Source organism: Podarcis tiliguerta, assembly GCF_965153285.1.
Source record: "Podarcis tiliguerta genome assembly, chromosome: 3".
Classification (NCBI taxonomy): domain Eukaryota; kingdom Metazoa; phylum Chordata; class Lepidosauria; order Squamata; family Lacertidae; genus Podarcis; species Podarcis tiliguerta.
The window spans coordinates 21,365,332-21,389,083 of NC_139536.1; the positions used below are offsets into that span (position 1 = coordinate 21,365,332).

The 23,752-nt window shown below is 41.4% G+C and overlaps 2 protein-coding genes across 4 annotated transcripts in view; both read right to left on the reverse strand.

Annotated features, from left to right (window-relative positions):
* LOC310674210 (ATP-binding cassette sub-family G member 8-like) overlaps positions 1 to 10,520 on the reverse strand; it is a 56,976-nt gene extending 46,456 nt beyond the window's left edge. The window contains exons 1-7 of the mRNA XM_083433257.1: positions 10,325 to 10,520; positions 8,037 to 8,154; positions 6,612 to 6,646; positions 4,329 to 4,398; positions 2,651 to 2,739; positions 1,691 to 1,877; positions 39 to 107 (exon numbers count right to left, since the gene is read on the reverse strand). Coding sequence (XP_083289383.1) covers positions 39 to 107; positions 1,691 to 1,877; positions 2,651 to 2,739; positions 4,329 to 4,398; positions 6,612 to 6,646; positions 8,037 to 8,154; positions 10,325 to 10,338 — 582 coding nt within the window. The 5' untranslated portion in view covers positions 10,339 to 10,520. The remainder of the gene's footprint in view (positions 1 to 38; positions 108 to 1,690; positions 1,878 to 2,650; positions 2,740 to 4,328; positions 4,399 to 6,611; positions 6,647 to 8,036; positions 8,155 to 10,324) is intronic.
* Positions 10,521 to 11,249: 729 nt separating this feature from the next.
* The window catches only part of PLEKHH2 (pleckstrin homology, MyTH4 and FERM domain containing H2), a 60,480-nt gene continuing 47,977 nt past the window's right edge, over positions 11,250 to 23,752 (reverse strand). For 2 of the 3 annotated variants that reach the window (XM_083432936.1, XM_083432937.1), the window contains exons 23-30: positions 23,293 to 23,448; positions 22,503 to 22,600; positions 21,172 to 21,313; positions 19,978 to 20,123; positions 19,251 to 19,380; positions 18,050 to 18,136; positions 15,338 to 15,475; positions 11,250 to 14,449 (exon numbers count right to left, since the gene is read on the reverse strand). In XM_083432936.1, the coding sequence (XP_083289062.1) occupies positions 14,264 to 14,449; positions 15,338 to 15,475; positions 18,050 to 18,136; positions 19,251 to 19,380; positions 19,978 to 20,123; positions 21,172 to 21,313; positions 22,503 to 22,600; positions 23,293 to 23,448 (1,083 nt within the window). In that variant the 3' untranslated portion in view covers positions 11,250 to 14,263. Of the gene's footprint in view, positions 14,450 to 15,337; positions 15,476 to 15,512; positions 16,267 to 17,809; positions 18,137 to 19,250; positions 19,381 to 19,977; positions 20,124 to 21,171; positions 21,314 to 22,502; positions 22,601 to 23,292; positions 23,449 to 23,752 lie in introns of those variants that run through there. The other variant, XR_014509400.1, reaches the window with a different exon arrangement.

Sequence of the window (23,752 nt, forward strand, 5' to 3'; positions counted from 1 at the left end):
CAACAGAGGGGGAGAATTGTAACACAGTTATTACTTACATGAAACATATCATATTTGCTCCCGATTATAACTAGTGGAATTGGAAATGGATCAATCAGTTCACGGTCCTGTTAAGAAAGTGGCAATACTTATATAACATTTTTTACAATCACTTTTTTCAGATAAGAACATGCTGAGATGGCTTCAAAATAGTTCACAAATGGGCTTCATTGTTGCATAATCTTTTGGAGTAAGGAGAATTTAAGACTGTACAGCCATTAATTTATTATGGAAGTAACTGCAAGTAACTCACCAATGCCTTAAGTAGGAAGAGTTCAAATTCCTTTCAACTTAACTCAGTCCAGCCTGTGAAGGTGCCTCACCCCTACTTAGATGGATGGGTACACCTAACCCCAATGTGACAAGAGCACATTGACTCTACAAATGGCTTTCCACGCAAGCTCTTCCTTATGGAAAGAGGCAAGCCTAGGGAACGAATCCCTGAAGTTTCAGCTCCTTACATATGCTTAAGCTCAAGACAAGCAGAGAAGCTAGGATTTGCTTCACCAGAGGCAGGAAGAAACCTTCTTTCTTGTTCTCCTCCAATATAAGCTCAACTGAGCTGCACATGAAAATTCTGCATCTACAGAAGTTGCAATGGATGAAACTTGAGCAGGGGTCTTGAAGGGGTGGTCGTCCGTCATGTATGGTTAAAATTCCTGCATTGCAAGGGGCTGGACTAGATGACTTTCAGCGTCCCTTCCAACTCTACAATTCTACGGTTCTAAAATTCTCACATGCACATAGCAGCTTCAGAAAAGACAAAGGTGGGAGCGGGGCTGTGACTCCTTCCATTCAGGAGTGTGAGTTGGCATCAGTGCGATAGGTGAAGCAAGGGAGAAAAATACGCCCGTTTTTTTAAAGATGAACTGGGCTACTGAAAGTCATAAAGGAAGCAAATTTAAGTCTATTGGGTCTTTTATTCATGTTCATTTATTGCTCACATTAATAGCTACTTTATAGTATTATTTTTACATCCTTGAATTGTGCACTATAGAATATATATATATACGTTGTTTAGACACCGCATACACACAACATTTGTACAAGATGAATGCATGATGCCAGGCACCTTTTCAATTGCATCTTCGGCAATCTATTTTACTTTCTTCAAGAGAGCACATTAGCAATTGAATTTCAAGGGCTTATGTTAACATCCCTGAAATTTTATAATTTAATTAGTTGTCACATTATCAAAAGGCACTGAGTCTGTGATAGACACTTGAATAAATGCAAAGTATAGAGTCGTGCTGAAGGCTGTTATAACTACACCCTTTCCTCAAATCTGTAGCTTCAGTGAGTTGCTTTGCCAGATAACTTCTGTACATTCTAGTTTTCACCTTCATTTCAAAAGGAGATTATAAAATCAATATCAAACTGCGTCTGTAAAACTGTTTCTTTTGATTGTTGTAACATGCCATAACAATCACATTAGATGTCTAACAAGAATATATAAGAAACCTTCTTTCCTTGTTTCTGCCCCTACTGAATTTTCATTAAATTGCTATAATTTTCCACTGAACAAGTTCTTCTACATCAAATGGATTTTCAGTCATGCATAAAAATCTAAAGGAATTGTTTATGATTCTCAAAGCGATTATCTTTAACTGTGTATGAGCCTGTGACATCTGGAGAAAATACTAGTTCTTACTGGATGATCCTTTGGCAAATTGTTCCATATTCTCTGTTTAATTTCAGTAGCTGCTTTAGGATTTGTTTGTCCCAGTTTTGTTATAACTCTGTCTACATGCTTCCTAGTGGCTTGTAAAAGGCTCTCCATGGTTGGCCACAGTTCATTTGGCTTTGAAAGATCCAGGACAAGAACAATAGCAAATGTCCTACAAAAAGAACAGAAAGACAGCCTAACATTTTTAAAGGCACCTAATATATTCTTTACACAAGAAGTATCTCATACAATGGCATCTAAACAGCAGTTTAGAGGTGCAAAAAACAAACATCCAAACCTACACAACCTAAGCAAATGACATTAAATATGGAAACAATGTTTGCCCGGAAAATGATTTGTACTCTACTATAAATTCTTTGTCATGATATTTTATTAGCTGAATTTATAAACCTGGTTACTATGGGCTGAGTGAACTGTTTGGGAGAATTAGATGGAGCAGAATTGCTGGAGCTAAGGAGTTATGAACTTGACAAGTAACAAGAAAACAAGCACGGATGCTTGCTTGTTTCCACAAATCATAGTTTAAACTAACTACTTATTTGCAGTTCACACAGTTAATCCCTGGGCTCCTCAAGGAGTAAGAGTAGGATATAAACTGAATGGACAAATTAATAAATATACATGGTTAGTTCAAAAATGAAACTGTGTTTGGGTGGAGAAGCATGAACACCTGACACTTGCTTCCGATTGTTGATGTAGTGCTATGCCATGGGTTAGTGGCACATCTAAAAAAGGCAAATATCCAAGGTGACACTTTTAGTTAAGAGATGAACAAAGCAGACTCAACCAGCCTCTTAAAATTTTTAAGAAACAGGGAAAATAAGAGCTCTAGCCTGGATGAAACTTTTGAACTGCAGACCAAAGCATCTGGCTAGAAAGATAGTGGAGATTAATTATGAAATTACCAAGTTCTTGGTTCATTACCTTATGTTAGCTGTAGTTATTGGTATGGGAATCAAGTCCAACAATGAAGTTCCACCACCTAGTTCCCAAAAATTAGCAATGTCTTTGGGCTGGAAAAAAAAAGTTTATTTGCATTAATCATTTGCACAAGTTTTTGATGGATAACATACATTGCAATACGCATCTTGTATGATTGATCTGACATCAGACAGAAACCCAGCAGAGAAGGTTGGGTTGTCTTATCAGGAGTTTAGAAGAATGCCAGCAGTGGATTTTGCCGACAAGGTGTTGGAATATAAGATTTACACATGAAACTTGAGAAGATCTTCTAAGAGACACTTCACACTTAGTCATAGATAGGGAACCTTTTTCCACCAAGGAGCTACATTACCTTCTGAGAAATCTTCTGGGAACCACAGGCTAGTTGTGGACAGGAACAGAGGCAAAAGTAGGCAGAGCAATGAATATAAAGTTTACCTTTGTACAGCAGACCTGTTTCTGAACACACTCACCTGCCCCCATGCTCTGTTTGGGCAAGCAGGGATCATTACGAGAGTTCAAGGATACATTTCAGTCTGGCAAAAACACTATACAGTGCTACCTCGGTTTAAGAACAGTCCTGTTTAAGAACAATTCGGTTTACGAACTCCACAAAACCAGAAACAGTGTCCTGGTTTGAGAACTTTACGTAGGTCTAAGAATGGAATCTGAATGGTGGAAGGGCACTGGCGGCGGGAGGCCTCATTAGGGAAAGCGCACCTCAGTTTAAGAATGGTTTTGGTTTAAGAACCGACTTCCAGAACGGATTAAGTTCATAAACCAAGGTACCACGGTAGATGGATGTGAAGCAAGTTCAGGGAAAGGCTTGAGGAAAGAGGGTTTGGCCTGGGGAGAATCCCACAGGCCAGACAGAGAAGCCAGGAGGGCTACATTTGGCCCTGGGAGGTGCCACACCCTGATTTATGTGGTAGTCTTTATACAGTAGTGTTCACGGAACAAAACAAAAGAAAATACATGTAATCCCCACTAATCCCCAAACACCCTTTACATGGGTTGTCGGGGGAGATAAGAAAGCCAAAACTAGTCACAACACTCTGGTGTATATTTTGTTTGCATCTCCCCTTGCTGCAGCCCACATAAAGAGCTCTGCTTATGCACTTGAAGTTAGTGCCAGGAACAGAAAAGGAGGAGAGAGACAATCTGCAGAAATGTCATCGGTTTTTCCCTGAGCTGATGAGGCTCATTTGGCAGCAAAAAGAAATCAAGCCTTTATTTTATTTTAGTATCATCGGCCCAGCCCTGTGGAATAGTCTGCTAACAGAGATTCAGTAGGCACCTTTGTTTCAACTTCTAATGGCTGCAGAAAACTTTCCTATTTCACTAGGTTTATGCAGGCAATTAAGAATACATCTTTCCATAATATTTAGCTGATTTTTATATTTTTGTTTGGTTTTTATTGCATGGTTTTATGTATGATTGTTGTAAAATGCTCTGTTTTTATGCATAGCAGGATATAGATATTTTTATAAACAAATAAGTTTGAAAAATGAACATCTTTCTCCAGCTATCAAGGCCACTGCAAATTAGAGTGCTGTCTGGAATGTGGTTGCATAAATGTCAAGGGCAGGCTTGATGAGGTACATAACACTACCGATGAACCAAAAGGAGATTATATAATCTAGTTTGTCAGCATACTTACTGTATTGTGCCCTTTTGCTCTTCTTCCAAATGTATACTCCAAAGCTAATGTTGGTTTTGGAATTTCATCCCTGGAAAAATTAAGATCACACACACACACACACACACACACACAGAGAGAGAGAGAGAGAGAGAGAGAGATTAACAGTCTTCTTAATAAAATTTAATTTGCCCTATTATGAAAACAGTATTTTCACAAACAACAGGGGGAAACAAAACAGGGAAAACAGGGAAACAGTTTCTTTGAGTGAGTTTGCATGGGATGGTAAAACTTAGAATCATAGAATCATAGAGTTGGAAGAGACCACAAGGGCCATCGAGTCCAACCCAAGGGCCATCGAGTCCAACACCATCAGAGCACTCCTGACATATGGTTGTCAAGCCTCTGCTTAAAGACCTCCAAAGAAGGAGACTCCACCACACTCCTTGGCAGCAAATTCCACTGTCAAACAGCTCTTACTGTCAGGAAGTTCTTCCTAATGTTTAGGTGGAATTTTCTTAGAACACGGCAATATACAATAAAGATATGACCCAAGACAAAAGGGTTAATTGTCTATATTTTTGCACAACTGTTTTATCTGGGTACAGTACTCCAAGATTGGGAAATTTGGCTAAATAATGTTACAGTATTAAATAGAGAGCTGAGAAGAAATGTATTTGCTTGCAGATAAGAGAGATGCTGGAAATAAAAGGCTTCAATCCTATACTTACTTACCTGGCTGAGAAGAACAGAGCAATATTTCCTCCCCGTCCCCACCCCCTCAAATCTACAATGCTGGAATAAATTAGAAAGTGGTGGGTTCTTTTCTGCTGCTCTCCATCAATGGGGGGCTATGCTGCCGTGGGGGGCCTCCGCTGAACCTGATGAAATGTGGGGCAGTGTACATTTCTGTTTGAAGTGTTCCTGCTGGCTGTAGGCATTACAAGGCCCCAAAGTGGGGTGTTGTGGGGCAAAGCAGGGCTGGTGACAAACCCAGAGCCAGCCTAATTCCTGAGGAGGAACCCAATCTGGAACCCTCTGCTGTGCCAGCCTGAAGATGATGCAGGCAGCTCCCAGCCCAGCAGGAGCTGGTTGCAGATGAGGCTGGGAATCTGCTGCTCCATCCCATCCGCCCTTGCTTAGGATTGTATTCCAAGTCTCATTGAAAGAGGGTTGGCATGCATAAGATTGCATCGTAAAGATACAAGGTATATGCTAATACTTTATATTTTAAAAAGCACACCAACTTCCTAGCATACAACGTATCATGCTATGCCTCATTGGTTCACCTCCAGGACTGAAAATTGCAGTATTAAATATCACAAGATTTTAGATAGAAGAAGATATCACAAGATTTTAGAGAGAGGAATTCCACACCATAAATGCCTCTCTGTGTGGAAAGTGTTTATTTTTTGGTTACCTATATAAATTGTTGCAAATATTGAGAAAAGTAATTCTGTGAAGCATGAAACCCCAGAGGGGTTACCATTTTCCTGTCTCCCATTCTGTGTCATTAGAAAATATGAGGTGCAGAGCAGGTGGGAAAGGAGGAGAAAATTTTGAGTAATATCCAACTAAGCCATACTCAGAGTAGGCCCATTGAGATCAATGGACTTAAATGCATTCATTTCCATGGGTCAGCTCTGAGTATAATCACTCTTTAAAGTGTTTAGGACTACAGGCCCAAATCAGCATGATGAGTCGTGCTCTGAAATGACACTGGATCACAGTCAATATGTAGCGGAGGCCACAGCAGAGGCCTATGTGGTGGGGCAGAGCCATGGAGCCACCCTCTCAACATTGTTGTCACTGCAACCTACCTGTATGAGACTGGGCATGGCAGCAGTGTGGCTGAGGTTGTGTGGGCACAACAGTGAAAGTAGTGGATCTCTTCTGTTGGGCAACTTTTGGGCAACATGGGCCTGATCTCGCCACCACTGTGCCCTGTCCAAGCAAGCTGCAGTAACACCAAGGTCAGGAGGGTGGCTCTGTCTTACCAAATGGACTGCTACCCTCCCAGAGTCATCCAAAAGGGACCATGTAGAATAGCAGGTCCAATGCATTTCATCATATGCCTGAGGCAGCCACCTCACTTTACCTAATGATAGGACTGCCCCTGAGAGCAATGTTTCAGTGTTGGTAAGAATAAATCGTAAGTGTTTTTAGACAAGAGTTCTGAGGAACATATTTCCACTGTTTGAAGTCACACTGTTAAGGTATGTTCCAACAATGAAACTGTTGATGTTATTTAGAATTTTGAGTACCCAGAAAATATGAGATACTTCTCAAAACTTAAACACATACCTGTCAAGGCACCTCAGTATAATAGTAGTCTTTCCCTAGAAATTAAAAACAACAAAGAATACTATTGTAATGTCATTAAAGCATAAATATTATATCATTCTACATGCTGTAATGCATTCTTCTAATCATTTCTAATAAAATATCTGAAAATTACAAATGTAGGCAATTATATGTCATCTTATTACAGGAAAGTTAGCTGCCAACTTTCTATCAGAGTGTATCTACACTGCTATTATTATTACCATTATCAGAAATGATTGGAAATGACAAATTTAGTAATGGCAACAAGAAACTTAAAAATACAGGCATCACAGTAGCAATCAGTTTAGCCATTTGTATCCGCCACTGGTAATTGTAAATAACAGGTTGATCAAATGATCGCCTGCTACTGGAATTGCTTATGGAATGGAATGGAAATAAAATGAATGCATGAAATATACATAACAACAATATATAATTTCTTCATGCTTTAAGAAATCAGGTGCTGGGTAAAGTAGCTTATCTTTAAAATTAATGTTTACAGTTTCTACAAATAAATTAAGCAATGACTTAAGTCTTTCACTATTTAATTTTATAAGGTGGGTTACAAACATTTTTATCATTCCTGTCCTGGATAAACATACTTAACTACTATTTTCTTTCGAATCAGTGGCACTTAAAAGTATTGTTGTTGTTGTTTAGTTGTGTCTGACTCTTTGTGACCCCATGGACCAGAGAACGCCAGGCACACCTGTCTTCCACTGCGTCCCGCAGCTTGGTCAAACTCATGTTAGTAGCGTCAAGAACACTGTCCAACCATCTCGTCCTCTGTCATCCCCTTCGCCTTGTGCCCTCAATCTTTCCCAACACCAGGGTCTTTTCCAGGGAGTCTTCTCTTCTCATGAGGTGGCCAAAGTATTGGAGCCTCAACTTCACGATCTGTCCTTCCAGTGAGCACTCAGGGCTGATTTTCTTAAGGTTTGATCTTCTTGCAGTCCATGGGACTCTCAAGAGTCTCCTCCAGCACCAAAATTCAAAAGCATCAATTCTTTGGCGATCAGCCTTCTTTATGGTCCAGCTCTCACTTCCATACATCACTACTGGGAAAACCATAGCTTTAACTATACGGACCTTTGTCGGCAAGCTGATGTCTCTGCTTTTTAAGATGCTGTCTAGGTTTGTCATTGCTTTTCTCCCAAGAAGCAGGCATCTTTTAATTTTGTGACTGCTATCACCATCTGCAGTGATCACGGAGCCCAAGAAAGTAAAATCTAGAACTGCACTGTGAATTAAACAAATTGCAAGTGGACACCGTCTACCCATACTTAGGTACGTACAGGTTTGCAAGGTAGGAAATATTTCTTGTTGCTATAACAGAATTTCAGCTAGTATGCAAACAAAATTTATATCTATAATAACAACGTGAAATGAAACACTGATTGTTACCCCATTTTTATTTCCTATAAAGAATAGTGATCTTTCCCAACATTCCAGACCATCTGTGCTGTCTTCATGGTTTTCTCTTTTTTCAACTTCCGCTTTAGCAATATCCCACAAGGTGTCACTAGCAAAGGAAAAATAAAAAAGCCCTCATGTAAAACAACCTTCCAGTGAAGATGCTCTGCTCCCACACCACACACTTTACTCCATTTCTCGCTCACTGAAACTAATTGTGCCTTGTGATTTTAAGTCACAGGAAGCCTATCAGGTATAGTGGGCAAGCTAGTAATTTCCAGATTCTGTACTTACATGAGCTTCTTAGTACCAAGATTCCCATCCCCCCACCCCCATCTGCTATAACCATACATATTTGTCTGGATGCTTTATTCCTGCCTAATTGCACCCTACATTTAATGCAGTATCATATCATTTTAAACAGTTATGACTTATGCCTAAGAATCCTGGGGACTGAAGTTTATTAGCTGTGCTGAGAGTTGTTAGGAGACCCTCATTCTCCTCACTGAGCTACAATTCTCAGAGTGGTTTAACAATCAATCCCTCTTCCCAGGATATTTTGTAGCACTCTCAACAAATCACAGCACCCTGAACAAGCTACAGTTATTTATTTTATGACGGGGCAGGGAACCTCTACCCCAGGTATAGGCAAACTCGGCCCTCCAGATGTTTTGGGACTACACTCCCATGATCCCTAGCTAACAGGGCCAGTGGTCAGGGATGATGGGAATTGTAGTCCCAAAACATCTGGAGGGCCGAGTTTACCTATGCCTGCTCTACCCTGTAAGCCAACCTGTACCCCCTGCCCCAGGCCATTCTGTCTGGTCCTCAGGATGCTCCTTGTGCCATGTCCTTTATTAGCTTCCCTCTGTGCTCTTGGGTACTTTTTGCCTAACTCGGAAGTTTCCTTGAACTGTGATGGTGCTTCTTGTTTAACTGGACTGAGCGACTGGGAGGGAGGGATATATAAACCTCTGGATTTTGTGCAGCTGGAACGGGAGCCCACAGTACAAAGAAACGAAGCGCGTTCGTTAACCCACTTCCCTATGCCTTTTAAGCACAGCCCCAGGATGGTTCCTTACAAAGAATGCAGCGCTTGTGATGGAAAGCACCCACTATACCAGTTTTATGATGCCCACCCCCTTATCAGTGGAATGGCCAATATTTTTTTTCTTCATAAGAAACAAACTTACAATTAACTCACTGCTGAGCTGCACCCACCATTGAGAGTTTTGTAGAGATGGGGAGAGGGACAGGGAACTGTAGCTTGTTCAGGGTGTTAAAGGTAAAGGGACCATTAGGTCCAGTCGTGGCCGACTCTGGGGTTGCGGCGCTCGTTTCACTTTATTGGCCGAGGGAGCCAGCGTACAGCTTCCAGGTCATATGGCCAGCATGGCTAAGCTGCTTCTGGCGAACCAGAGCAGCACACGGAAATGCCATTTACCTTCCCGCTGGAGTGGTACCTATTTATCTACTTGCACTTTGACGTGCTTTCGAACTGCTAGGTTGGCAGGAGCTGGAACCGAGCAACGGGAGCTCACTCCGTCGCAGGGATTCGAACCGCCGACCTTCTGATCGGCAAGTTCTAGGCTCTGCGGTTCACAGTGCCACTCGCGTCCCGTTCAGGGTGTTAGGAGACCCCTAATTTCCTCCCACAGAGCTACAATTCTTGGGAGTTCCTGGGGAAGAGGGAGTGATTGTTCAATGGGAACTGTAGATGCCGGCGACCCTTTGGCTCTCCGCCCCAATAAAATATTTGAGCACCCCCACCCCACAAGTCCATGGATGTTCAAATGGGGATTGTGCATTGTGTACTGTGATTTTTATTATTATTATTAATATTATTATTATTATTAATTTATACCCCACCCATCTGGCTGGGTTTCCCCAGCCACTCTGGGCAGCCTCCAGCAAAATATTAAAATACTATAATTCAGTATTATAATTCATAATAACATATGTGGAGCAGGGCTCACCTGGGCCCTCCCAATATTTTATTCAAGTTGCCCCCCCACCCGGCGCTCTGGTAGGTCTCCCAGCCGAGCCACACTTCCCAGGTCTCTTTTGGGGCGCCCGTTTAAAGCGGAATAACAGCGCTTTGAAAGACATGGTGCAGATATCGAGAGATAATGCCCCCGTCCTCCTGGAAAGCCTGTAGAAGTTGGGGGCCGGGACACTAGGAGACAGCGAGCCCTGCCCTCCTGAGGGAAAGCGGCCTGCAGGCCCGCCGGAGCAGCAGAGGCGGAGACAAGCCCTCCCCACACCGCCCCGCTCTTTACCTGGCCCCGGGCATCGCTGCCCCCCTGTCCACGGAACGACGCGGCGGTCCTTAGGCCTCGGTGGACTCCGGTCGCCATAGAAACAGCGCCTTGCCCGGCGGCCTAGCGGGAAGGAGCATCATGGGAGTTGTAGTTCTTCGGGAGCAGCAACGCGCGGCGCTCCTGCTTTCCGCTCGGTCCGTTTCCGAGGGGTTTTTTCCTTTCTTTCCCCGCACTCTGCGAAATGGCTTCTTGCAAGGTCGATATGGCGTTGTGCGTGTGCGAAAAAGTGACATGTGTGTAGAAACTAGGTAGTGAAAACGATTTTTCTTTTTTAGCTGCAGCTCAGATTAGAATTGCAGTTTATTTTACGGGAAAGTTGCTCTTTAAATTTCTCCCACTTGCCGCACTCTGCGGATAGTTTTCCCCTCTGCTTTTGTGTGGCTTTTTGCTACCCGAGTTAAAATGTTTAATTAGGGTAAGTGGTCATCGGAGAGGTGGCAGTCACCCCCGGAGACTTGTCGGATCTGCTTTTTAGCCTTCAGTGCGTTGTTTCTGGTGGCTTTTCTATGATTTTATGCTTAGGCTGTCGCCGTCATTTTTTAAGCGAGTCGCTGACGTGTACACGTCTGTGTGTGTGTCCGTATACACAAATGGTATACCAGCTTTTCCGAGACAGTGTGTAAAGCCTTTTGAACGCAGTAAATAGACACGTATAGGTTTATGCAATTAGAATTGACACAGTTGCTGCTGCTTCCATGGGGAATATTTTGTTGGAATATTTCTCTCTCTCTCTCTCTCACTCACACACACACACACACACACACACGTGTGGACTGCAACAGCAGGGAGGGCGGGGTTTAAGAACAATCCATCCTCCAAAGGACTGTAAAGTACGAGACCTTTTCAGATTAATTGAATTCTGCAATCATAAAATACTAACAGATTTCCTTGGCAATGCCTTTATTTGTTAGGTGGTTTACATTCATATAAAAAATACCTTATGCAATAAAAGCTAAATATCCACAAAATAAATACAAATACTCTTACACATAAATTAATGATTTATAGTTATTTTTCGCTTTCAGTACCTGTTCTGTTCCAATATTTCTTTACTACACGTAATTCAACAAACCGCAGTTATTTTTCAGCAATTCATTATTTGTGCATCACATAAATTGGAACCTATACAATTTAAACTTCTCTACATAAATGGTTCTCCTGTACCCATCACTGATAAAGATCTCTCAATCTAGCTCTAGCTACACGAGAAAAATGTATGTGAGACTAGCTGTACAAGAATGTAGACAGAGATGCATGTGTATCCTACTGAAATCAATGCAGTAGACGGGCACAAGCAGATTGATCACGCCAATGTGCATCCAGTTGACGCTGCTGATATCCAGCACATGGTATGCACACAGAAGCCAGCTTATGTGTGCAGATCTTCTTCGCTGGATCAGAGTGACTGAGGTCATGTATGATACAACAATTTCCTCCAATAATTTAAAACTGAACCATAAGGGGGTTGCTACTAACATACACTGAGAGAAGCAACAAACATGATGACTAATGTAGAATTTTATATGTATGATAAAAACCGTGAATATACATAGATATTTTAAAATTAAATATAACATGGTTTCTGACCATTTTCATTTTCCAGATTTAAAAAAATGACACACAGGACTGCCAGTGGTGGCCAGCTACATCTGAAAATGCTCTAACCTTTCTACCACTTTTAGCAACTTAACTAGCACCTCGTAGTTTGCAGTTACTAAATAAAACTTTCAGTTTATTTCGGAGATTGAAGAGCCTGCAGATGCGGAGGCATACCTATTTTAACCTCAACCCTTCCATAAAAATATAGAACGGTTAGCTGTAAAATTATTTATTGTTTTGTACAAGTATAGTAACTGGATATTTTTTAATGGGGGTGGGGCTAAGAAATATGAGTGCCATCTCTGCCCCCCCCCCCCTTAGCTTAAATTGCTTATAACGAACAAGTGAGAAAGTGAACAGGGAGGTTAACGGTACAAACTTGTGCATAACTATTCTCAAGTTGTGTGTATTGGGAGTTGTAGACTACCCACAGAGGTGCATTAGTTAGGCCTGGCCCTTTTTTAGTTGGTTGAAGCTTCGTTGTTGTTGTTGTTGTTGTTGTTGTTGTTGTTGTTAGTACCTATTACATTGCCTGATCCTGTCCATATTGTAAAGGATGTGTAAAACATTCTTTTAAGAAGAAAATACCTCATCCACCACCCTTTAAAAAGATGTCCTTCAGTTCATTTAAAGGCAGAGACTTCAAATAAACATTTAATAAAAAGTTCATATTCACAAAGGGGGGGACTTTGTCACTAATTCTAGTTATCAAAGGAAATTATAAATACTACCTGAATGATAGATCTGTAGATTACTCTGACCATATAAATCAGTGATTTAAAGCACCAATGATTACGCTTTTCTTTTCTTTGCCAAATACTACAAACTGACCAGACAGATGTGTCCTTTGTTTAAACAACAGTATTGCTCATACGCAGCTAAATAAAAGGAAGGTTGAGTTCACGGACATATACCCATCACTTGAGTGCAGCATCAAATGATAATCTGCATGTGTACAATAATGCTAATACTCTGCATCAGCTCAAACACAACTCATATTCTACAGTGACTACAAGTACATAAATGTACATAAATAAATCAAAGGTTGCTTTGAGTCCAATTTAAACTTCCAATTTAAGAGACTAGGTTTACAGTACAGTTGTACCTTGGATCCCGAACGCCTTGTTACTCGGACGTTTTGGCTCTCAAACGCTTCAAACCCAGTATTCCGGTTTGTGAACGTTCTTTGGAACCCGAATGACTGATGGGGCTTCCGTGGCTTCCGAGTGAAGCTCCTGTAGCCAATCAGAAGCCGCACTCTGGTTTCTGAACGTTTAGGAAGTCAAACGGACTTCCAGAATGGATTCCGTTTTGACTTCCAAGGTACGACTGTACAAGATAAGGAGAGCTGATGGAAAAGGTAAAGAAGGGAGATCTACCTGAAAATAGAGACTAGATATCAGGCTTTTTAAACACTAAGCAAATTTTCAAGTTGAGCAGTGTCACTTAGACCCAATTCACATGTAAAAGTACATTACTACATCCGTCAGCATTTGATTACTTATCATTCAATGACTATCAGCTGGAGTGTGAAATCTACTGTTCCTTACATATAACAGAGATGAAAGTTAATTTTTTTTAAAAAAAAGAATGTCAAAGAATTGCCCTCACACTAGGCAGTCTGAATTATCCTTTGTTCTCTTGGTACATTCTGGCCCCAAAGCACATCATTCAGATTCAACATGCTACCACTCTCCTCCTTGAAACTGGTATTTGTTAGCAGAACTCCCGCAATTGCAGTTTTAAGAGCAAATGTCATTAAAAAAAGAAATACCTTTCACAAATCTATTGCCTATGGAATGTTTTTTCGTAATGCTTTGATTGGAACAATATTAGCCCCAAACAGTAGCTGTCGTCATCTGATACGTTATCCTTCCAAAATTGACACACAGCTTAATTAGAAGTTTGCTTTAGATGTTTTCATTCCAGGAACAAGTTAGGAAAACCGAAAAGGACCACAAAGAAGTGGAGAAAGGGCAGGGCGTGTATGAAACTATTGGTATTCAAAGCACTGCACTAACTAACTACTAATTATTAACCAGGTTCACAGTGTTTCTTCTGCATATCCAGGCAGATGATTATAAAGAACATGCATGTGTCCACATGTCTGGTTTTCCTAATACTTTGGTTGCCTCTGGAGTAATTGAGAAAAAGGAGGTCACACATGGGAGCAGAATTGGCTCATGGCAAGCACCGCTAGTATTTCATCCAACTTCAATCAGACTTTCCTTTTCCAGTGTAGTACCCAAAATACATAAACATTCAGCCAGTATGCATTTTCACAGGCACATGATCTTTTCATAACAAAGTAGGTCCTTTGGTTGGTCTGTTCTTCAACATAAATGGATGACACCCTATGTCTTTCGTTTTCTGTCTTTCTGCCTGTGGAGACATTGTCGCTGGAGCAGAAAGATGGTGAGCAGCTCCCTTTTGCTGATGGAAATCGTTAATATAGCTAGCAATCAGTAGCGTAATCTCAAGAATCTAAAAAAAATGAAATAGCAAAAATTAGAGATGTAGAAGACCATCTGCACATCTAATATGTTTGCAACTCTAAGCAAACGGGGCTATAACCTACAGCATATTGAGAGGCTGAACTTAAGTGGTATTTCCAAACTAATGATATGAATGTCAACAGTGAGAAATGTTAGGTAGGAAGCTGTACAAATATAAGATGGGGAACACCTGGCTTATTAGTAGTACACGTGAAAAGGATCCAGGGGTCTTAGTGCACCACAAGTTTAACCTAAGTCAACAGCGTGATGCAGCAGCACCAAAAAGAAAAGCCAATGCTATTCTGGGCTGCATCAACAGAAGTGTAGATCAAGGGAACTAACGGTACCACTCCATTCTGCCTTGGTCAGACCACATCTGGAATACAGTGTCTAGTTCTGGCACCACAATTTAAGAAGGATATTGACAAGCAGGAGTGTGTGCACAGGAGGGCAACCAAGATGATCAAGGGTCTGGAAACTAAGCCTTATGAGAAACCATTGAAGGAGCTGAGTATGAAAAAAGAGGATACTGAGAGGAGATATGATAGCCATCTTCAAGCTTGTTTCCTCCTGCTCTGGAGGGTAGGACTCGAACCAATGGCTTCAAGTTACAAGAAAGGAGATTCTGACTAAATATCAGGAAGAATTTTCTGACAGCAAGAGCTGTTCAACAGTGAAATGGGCTCCCTCAGGAGGTTGCGGACACTCCTTCATTGGAGGTTTTTAAGCAGAGGTTAAAAATCCATCTGTCACGGGTGCTTTAGTTAAGACTCCTGCATTGCAGGGGGTTGGACAAGATGACACTTGGGGTACCTTCCAACTCTGCATTTCTATGATTCTATATGCAATATAACAAAGGACCAGTTAACATACCAACCTTTGGTTTGGCCATAGCAAACAACAACTTTTCAGTTTGCTTTTCTTGTGCATGCACATTGTTGACCACCAGCATGAAGTCATCTTGATAGCCTCCAAATGTCATTAGGTTCTTATATAAATATGTCACTATTAACCTCTTGAAAAACAGGAAAAAAAACAAAACTTTCATGCAAGCAGGAAAAAGAGCAAAAACAGATTTTTATAGTTTGAATACAATGTCTTCATTACAAAATCTGATGCAAATATGCTAATTATTAATTATAAATGTCTTTTTAAAAGATTCTAGTGGATGGCACCATATGTAGGCATGTGGAGAATTAAACGTGATGCATTTCTACTCAGAAGAAAGTCTGGTTGTGTTCAGTGTGCTTACGGTTGACTAAGTTTGCAAGAATTGCAGCTGACATCTTTCCATTACATGACCAACACCATATATGCCCCAATAAGCTATTTTGTGGCAGGCTCACTGCACACTGTGGCTACACATGCCCACTATGACCTTTCTTGGTACTCCTTCTGCATTGCCATTTTAAGCCCGAAAGAAGCAATAGCCAACAAGAGGCTTCTTTCAAGCCTAACTGTAGTGGGGGGAGGTTTTTTGGGGGTGGGGTGAGGGTCACAACTGCAAAGGGAAGGTTCAACTGCCCTCTCTTCAACTGCGACACACGCCCTGCTGAAAAAGACTTTCTGCTGCAATTGGGCTTGAAAGAAGCCTTGTACTGGAGGCAATAGAATGTTTTGTATTTTGTTTCCAAACCTAATTGCAACAGGGGATGCTTTTTTTTTTGCAGGTTGTTGGTGGTGGTCACAGTTGGCGAGGGGAGAGCTAAAACCGCCCTCTTCCTAGCTGTGGGCCCAAATCCCCCCCCCCCCCACTGCAATGAATGACTCAGAAAATTGGTTTCAACAATTTGCTTTCTTTCATGCCTAATTCTTGCAGGTGGTTAAGCCCCCCTCCCCCCGACTATTTTGTTCTTAAAGCCTAACCTGTGTAGTGGTGGTTGCAATGAGTGTGTGTGGTGCCCACAATGGTTTCCATAGTCTCCAAATGAGTCTCAATAGCTTGGCAACTCATGTCCTACATCATATTTATTTATTTAAATCTGGTACCTACCCTTCACTGCAAAGTCCCAGGTAGGGTGCATATAATCAATAAAACATACAAAACAATATTAAAATATCACTTTAAAGCAGAATTAAAACACAAAAGATGACTACAGAGAAGAAGGTGGAGCGGGGCGGGGCACGACGACGATGAGGAGAATCTGATCTAAAATAAGTCATGTGCTCCCAAAAGCCTGGGTGAAGAGTAGATCTTTACTAAGCAGCAAATAAACTACCATCACAGCGCCAGGCGCACCTCCAAAGAGAAAGCATTCCAATCTGCCACCATCCCTTGCACATCAAAGGGTGGCAGTATCGCAAGCAGGGCCTCCCCTGCTGATCTTAAATTTTGGGCAAGTGTACATGGGAGAAGATGCTCCATCAGATATTGAAATGATACAGGCTTTGTACAGTAACACACACCTTAAACTGAGCTTGGAAACAAACTGATAACCAGTGCATGCCTTGGAGGGCAGGTGTAATAGATGTTTTCCTAATACTGCCGTTTAGCACCCTGCCCACTGAACTGTGCACCAGTCATAGCTTCTGTGCAGCCTTCAGAGGCAGCCCTATGTAGAACACCACCCGAAGGTTACCAGCACATGGCTCATTAGCCAAACTATTTCTATCCAGAATATTTATCTTCATATAGACATGTGTATGGGGACGCGGGTGCCGCTGTGGTCTAAACCACTGAGCCTAGAGCTTGCCGATTGGAAGATTGGTGGTTTGAATCCCCATGACGGGGTGAGCTCCCATGGCTCGGTCCCAACTCCTGCCAACCTAGCAGTTCAAAAGCACGTCAAAGTGCAAGCAGATAAATAGGTACCGCTCTCGCAGGAAGGTAAATGGCGTTTCCGTGTGCTGCTCTGGTTCGCCAGAAGCGGCTTAGTCATGCTGGCCACATGACCTGGGAAAACTCTGCAGACAAATACCGGCTCCCTTGGCCAGTAAAGCGAGATGAGCGCTGAAACCCCAGAGTCGTTCACGACTGGACTTAACTGTCAGGGGTCCTTTACCTTTTTTTTTTAGACATGTATATATTAATGCATGCTTGTGTGTGTTCGTGTGCATGTAGTAATACTGGGAAAATAAAAACAAATGCAGAGATGGACTAAAATTAGCACATATTTTCTTCCAACGGCAGCCCCTCTCATAGGGTGCAGCTTCAGAGGAACCCTTCCTTTCAGAATACTTTTTGGGGTAAATGCCACTGTAAGGTACGGACACAAAAGTTCCCACACATAAACACTGCACATGGCACTTAATAAGTACTAATGTGAAATCATGCTCTTAACATTTTGACTAAACTGCGGGAGGCAGTGGAAGACAGAAGTGCCTGGCGTGCTCTGGTCCATGGGGTCACGAAGAGTCGGACACGACTAAATGACTAAACAACAACAACTTATTAAAATGCAAACCTTTAAGCAATTCCTTTAATAGTTAGCTGCTTAGTCTGTTAGTTCAGATTCTAAGTGCGCGGGACATATTAATCCATTACATAGGTTTGTTAAAGATTAATGGAGAGAGACTGTATTGGTTAACATGGCTCACAGATTTTGTATTACCCCTTTCTTTACCCAACATTTCAACTATCTTCCCTTACCATAGAGCTGTATTCAAGAATGTTTATGCCATCTTCATAAACAGCAAGCCATACCAAAGAACTCTCCAATGTTGATATTATCAGAGGCTAGAAAGAAGATATACTGAAATTAGCTACAACTACGAACTGAATAAAAGTGAACTATTTGAAGCACTGCTTTAAATTACTGAGGTAGAGGATAGTCAGATACGAGAAAAAGAGAAGCGACTGAAGGCAAGCAATAGAAGTATTTTTGCATTTCTGAGGTGACAGAGAAAAATGATATCATTATTATATAGTTCCATTTCTGTGTGAACATTGCAATTAACACTGAATTGCATTTAAAAGCATAGGTCCCAATAACCAATCCTTTCCATTTGAAGAACTATACATTTATTCCTACTCTTATAATTCCTAATGAATTCCTGGTCCATAAGATGACCTCTCCTCTTATTCCATGACTGCTAAGTTCATGCAGGAGCCTTTGCTGAGGTACTTTGTCAAAAGCGTTTTGAAAGTCCAAGTACACCATCGTCAAAAGGATTGCTTTTATATATCTACTTATTGACAGTACGTGCCCTTGCAGAAGCTGAACTGTCTCTATTTCAGCAAGGCTTGTTATGATATATGCTTGGTTATTTTATCTTTAACAATACTTTCCACTAATCTTCCCAGGATAAACTTTAAGGTAATTGGCCTATAATTTCCAGGAACAACCCCCCACCCCCCAGAAACCACACAGCCTTGCACTCCATAAATTCGTTTTTGTTTTACCTCCACTTCAGAGGCAGCATAGCTCTGAATACTGGTTGCTGGGAATTGCAGGTGGATGGACTTCTGTTGTGCTCATCTGGTTGGCCACTGATCCAGCAGGTTTGTCTTAAGTGGGAGTGGGACAAATCTAGAAGGCCTCATGCACCAACTTCTCTGCTACTTACAAGTTTAACTCAGGGTAGACTCATTAAAACGAAGGAATGTGGGTCAATTAGGTGCATGGGTCTCCTCATGCATACAGGATTGCAGTCATGCTGCAGTCCTGCCCACTAGGGTGGGGAACTAGTGCCCCCCCATGGACTACAACTCCCATCATCCCTAGCCACTGGCAATACTGACTGTGACTGATGGGAATTGGAGTCCAAAGACATCAGGAGGACCCAGGTATACACACTTATCTGTGTGGCCCTGCCTGCATAATTGATGAAAGAAAGAAGGAAAGTCTTACTTTTGCTGCAAATAATTTGGCACCAAAGAAAGGCCACTTTCGAGCAACAGCAAGGTAAATGCGCACACAGTCTGCAGCACTGTGACCACGGAGAGCCATCCATTTTGTTGATAGTCGCTGACAAAGCTGTCTATTGACATTAAGCATAAGGATGTTTTAAGTCAAAAGTAGCAGGGAGAGGGAGAAGCAAAACAGCACTTCAAATCAAATTGCAATATGTGATAATTAAGTATTCTGATCTCTCTTTGCTATCTCAATCTACAAATTAAAATTGGCCTCTTAAGAAATGGAATAATAAAATGGGCCACCTGAAAATAGTGCTCCATTTCTTTCTCTCTCTTCCCAAAGCCCAGGCCTACTCTCTGCTGGTGGAGTTTTAAATGTCAGTAAAATTTGCACTTTTGTTTGGGCAAGGAATGGTGTAACGGCAGGAGACCATTTCTAAATAACTGGAGAATAGGGATATGTGGCCGGGGAAATGATTACAGGTCACAAGGTTAGGGCAGTTAATCCGAGAATATGTTTTGGCAGACAATAGCATCATTTCTTTTGAAGGTATTTATACTGCCCATCATTCAGAGATCTGAAGTTGTTTTGCAATAAGTAAGACAATAAATCTAATTAAATAACAACACTAAAAAATGAAAAAGACTAAAAACTGCACTTTCCCCATTCAGTTTGTTTAAATGGGGGGGGGGGGGGGAGAGTAAAGCCTTTAGCAGCATACCTCAATTGTTCATCTAAACATCCATCCCTATATCTTTTGGGGTAAAACTTTTCCACAACTTGCTTTAAAGTTTGATTAGATTTTGACTGGGAAGTGATTTGCCCTGTTGGAGTTGAGAAAGGTCGTTCAAAGTCCCCAATCTCCACCTAGTAGATATGCAAAGAAATAAGTAAGATTGTTTTTACATACATATTTCCGCACTTCAATGTTATTTCGGTACCTACAGTCTAATATGTAATTCTCAAGTATCTGCCAATTATAAATAGCAGTATGAGCTGTGATAACAAGAATCTATGAGCTATTTCATATTTAATAGTTGAACTGTGAATATTACTGGAGCACACACACAGAAAAAAATTGCACGGAAGAGTCTAACACCGTCTTCACCAACCTAGCACCCTCCAAATTTTTTGGACTACAACTCCCACCATCCCCTGCCAGCAAAGGATTCAGGTATTCCTTCAACCCGCCCCCCCCATCCTGAATTGAAGATTAAATCCAGTTTGTGCCCTGCCGTATGAGTTGGTTGATAGACAACTTGTGACAGCCCCATGGTTGCCATGGAGGGCATGAAATCCAAAGCTAGACCAGTCAAAGCAACCTTGGTCTGAAGCCACTCAGAAACACCACCCTGGTGTTCTCCAACACTATGTTCAATATTACGTCCAACATCTTGGTCAGGGAGACCATTAGGCAATAGGGTAAACCAACAGCACCCACCATCTGTCCCGCTGGCCCAACAACAGTTAAAACGCCCACTCCAAGACGAAAAGGGTTTTCTGGCAAACTCAATGCATGTCATATGGACCACAGGGACAGCCAACCTTCGTTGGTGCTGCACCGAGTACCTGAAGGTGGGCAGAGGCCAGCCAAATCTACTTCTCCCAATTCACGCCCCCACCCCCACTCCCAGTCTTGGTTATACAAGGCAAGTGAGCTTTGTTGGACTTTGACTGGGTAGACTTGGATACAATTCAGTCAGGAAATTCACTGGGTGACCTTGGGCCAGTCACACAAGTTTGGCCTACCTCACAGGGTTGTAAATTTAAAAAACAGAATAATTCCATGTATGCTGTCTGAAGTCCCAAGATACAAAATGTGATTGTTAGATTTATCTACTATTTCATATCACAAAAGAAATGTGTGGAGGGTACTTTTAAATTACAAATCTGGTCAACCACAAACGATCCTTACCTGTGCCATAAGTGCTGCCAGTTCTAGTGCCAGCTCTTTGTTTACAGGGAAAAGCCCATTTACAATTTGATCGTTTGTCTGATACATCAACAGCAGCTTTTCCCTTTCTGTCTCCCCACGTATTTGAACTGAAAAATACAGCCTACAAAAAGAAAGAGTGACAAACTACAAAATTGAAAATTGTACAAGTATACCCAAGTAACAAAGTGAAAAGGTACTAGTATTACAGATGCCACATAATACTCATTCTGCATGTGTAAGAACTCAATCATTTAGTGTAGCAGCACCTGTACTTTGGAACTCCCTGCCTATTGATATCAAGCAGGCGCCTTCACTGTACTCTTTTTCACACCTGCTTAAAAACATTCTTGTTTAGACAAGCCTACCCAGATGCTTGGGACGTGGGTGGCGCTGTGGTCTAAACCACTGAGCCTTGGGCTTGTCAATCAAAAGGTTTGTGGTTTGAATCTCCGCGACGGGGTGAGCTCCTGTTGCTCAGTCCCAGCTCCTGCCAACCTAGCAGTTCGAAAGCACACCCAAAAAGTGCAAGTAGATTAATAGGTACCGCTCTGGCAGGAAGGTAAACAGCGTTTCCGTGCTCTGCTCTGGTGTCGGTGTTCCGTTGCACTTAGTCATGCTGGCCACATGACCCGGAAAAACTGTCTGCGGACAAACGCCAGCTCCCTTGGCCTGTAAAGCGAGATAAGCGCCGCAACCCCAGAGACGTCTGTGACTGGACTTAACTGTCAGGGGTCCCTTTACCTTTTACCCAGATGCTTAGAAAGTGGAGGTAATTTTAATCTGTTTTAATATTTTAATTTTTGTATGTTTTAAAGTATGTGATTTTTTCTTCAATTTTATTATTTTATCTTTTTGTAAATCGCTTTAAGGGTTTTTTTTACAATTAAGCAGTGTATTTTTATGAAATAAATAACATTCACAATCAGTTCTAGTAAGGACTTGAAATTGTGGTCAGATAATGTGCAAGCTAATGATGCTCTGTATAAATACCTGAAGAACTAATAATTACCAGCTTTAAACAGACTTAATTTCTGTAGACCAATGAAATTAACATCCTCTTTAATGCTAAATTGACAATAACCCTGCTGAAACATCTGTACCTTGATAGGAATTGGCCCATTATAATCTGGATGGCCACAGGTTCCCCATTCCTGGCTCATGGGCTTAACGTCTTATTAAACTATTAATTCACATGATGACTTCTTGAGACCTGGCACTGAATTCAGTTATGGGAGCTCATCTCTGGCTGCAAATAGACTATAAATATATCTAAGAGCAATGACTCCTAGGAACACGTTTGTATTACATACCTGTTTTTGTAAGTCAGTCTCACTGTTCTTGTGCCTTCACATTTCCCAGGCTGCTGCTCTTTAGATGCCTGTTCCCATCGAGAAATAATGTCACAGATCTACAAGGAAAACCACAAGGCAGAACAGAGTTATGGCAAAATATGCCCAAACAGAATTTGTACACTTTAGTTAGTACAGATTTTACAGCAATAATCACTAAAAGACTTAAGTTGTAATTCTATGCAAACTTTTCTGGGGGTGAACCCCACTGAACTTAGTGGGATATGAGTAAACACACACAGGTCCCTAGAAAGCCTAGAGACAACTGACCTGGAGCTATCACTGAAATCAATGTGACTTATGACCATTTTGTTATCATGATAATGGAAAACATTGTGCATGACAAGTATGCCATACAGCTGCTGTAGGGCTTACCCCATAAATTTGTGTTAAATATTTGTGGAAAATATTGACATCAACAGAGTGTCCTCTCTGTGCATAGTGGTGTAGAACTTTCCCCATTTCCTGTTTAGCAATACACCACAAACCCATATGGGAAACTGTTATAACACCATTCCCATGTATCACAGAGTCACCAAAAATATTCCCATAAATCCTTTTCAAGTTCCCCCTGTCTTCCCACAGCTATCTTTCTAAAACTACCATTTGTGCTTAAAACAATCAAGCATTTGTTTGCTTCCCCCCAGTCAATGTGCGCCAAGAAAAATGAAACACACTTAAATAAGGAAAATGTTTTCTTTTGCAAGTCAAAGGTAATTTTGACTGTGAGCTCATTAAAGAGATTGTTTACCTTGATGTTTCCTTGAAGACAGTGTTCTACATCTTTGCCAGAAGGATCATCAGTAAACAAAGCAAAACCCGACTGGGCTGGTTTTCTCATTCCTGTGTCTTGATTGAGTGTGTTTAGAAATTCTTCCACTGTGGTAGAAGCATCAAAGCCAACAACCTAGACAAAACAAGTGAAACATAAAAGTGAAATAAGTTCTCACAAAGCTTAGATATTGAAGAAGCAAGTGCCGTGGTGAAAATCTTGGTACATACAGAGGGTTGTATCCAAAGATGCTCTTCCATTTACAGAATGTATCCTGTGGAAGGGAAGTTTCAGAGCCAAACCATACATTTTTAAAAGAAAAGCACAAACAATTTATCCAATGGATAAAAACTATCAATCTGTTTGTTGACAAGGAAGAAAGTAGAGCCACAGCATTTTAAAATATTTCTGACAGCAGAACCAATACTCCCATCATTTT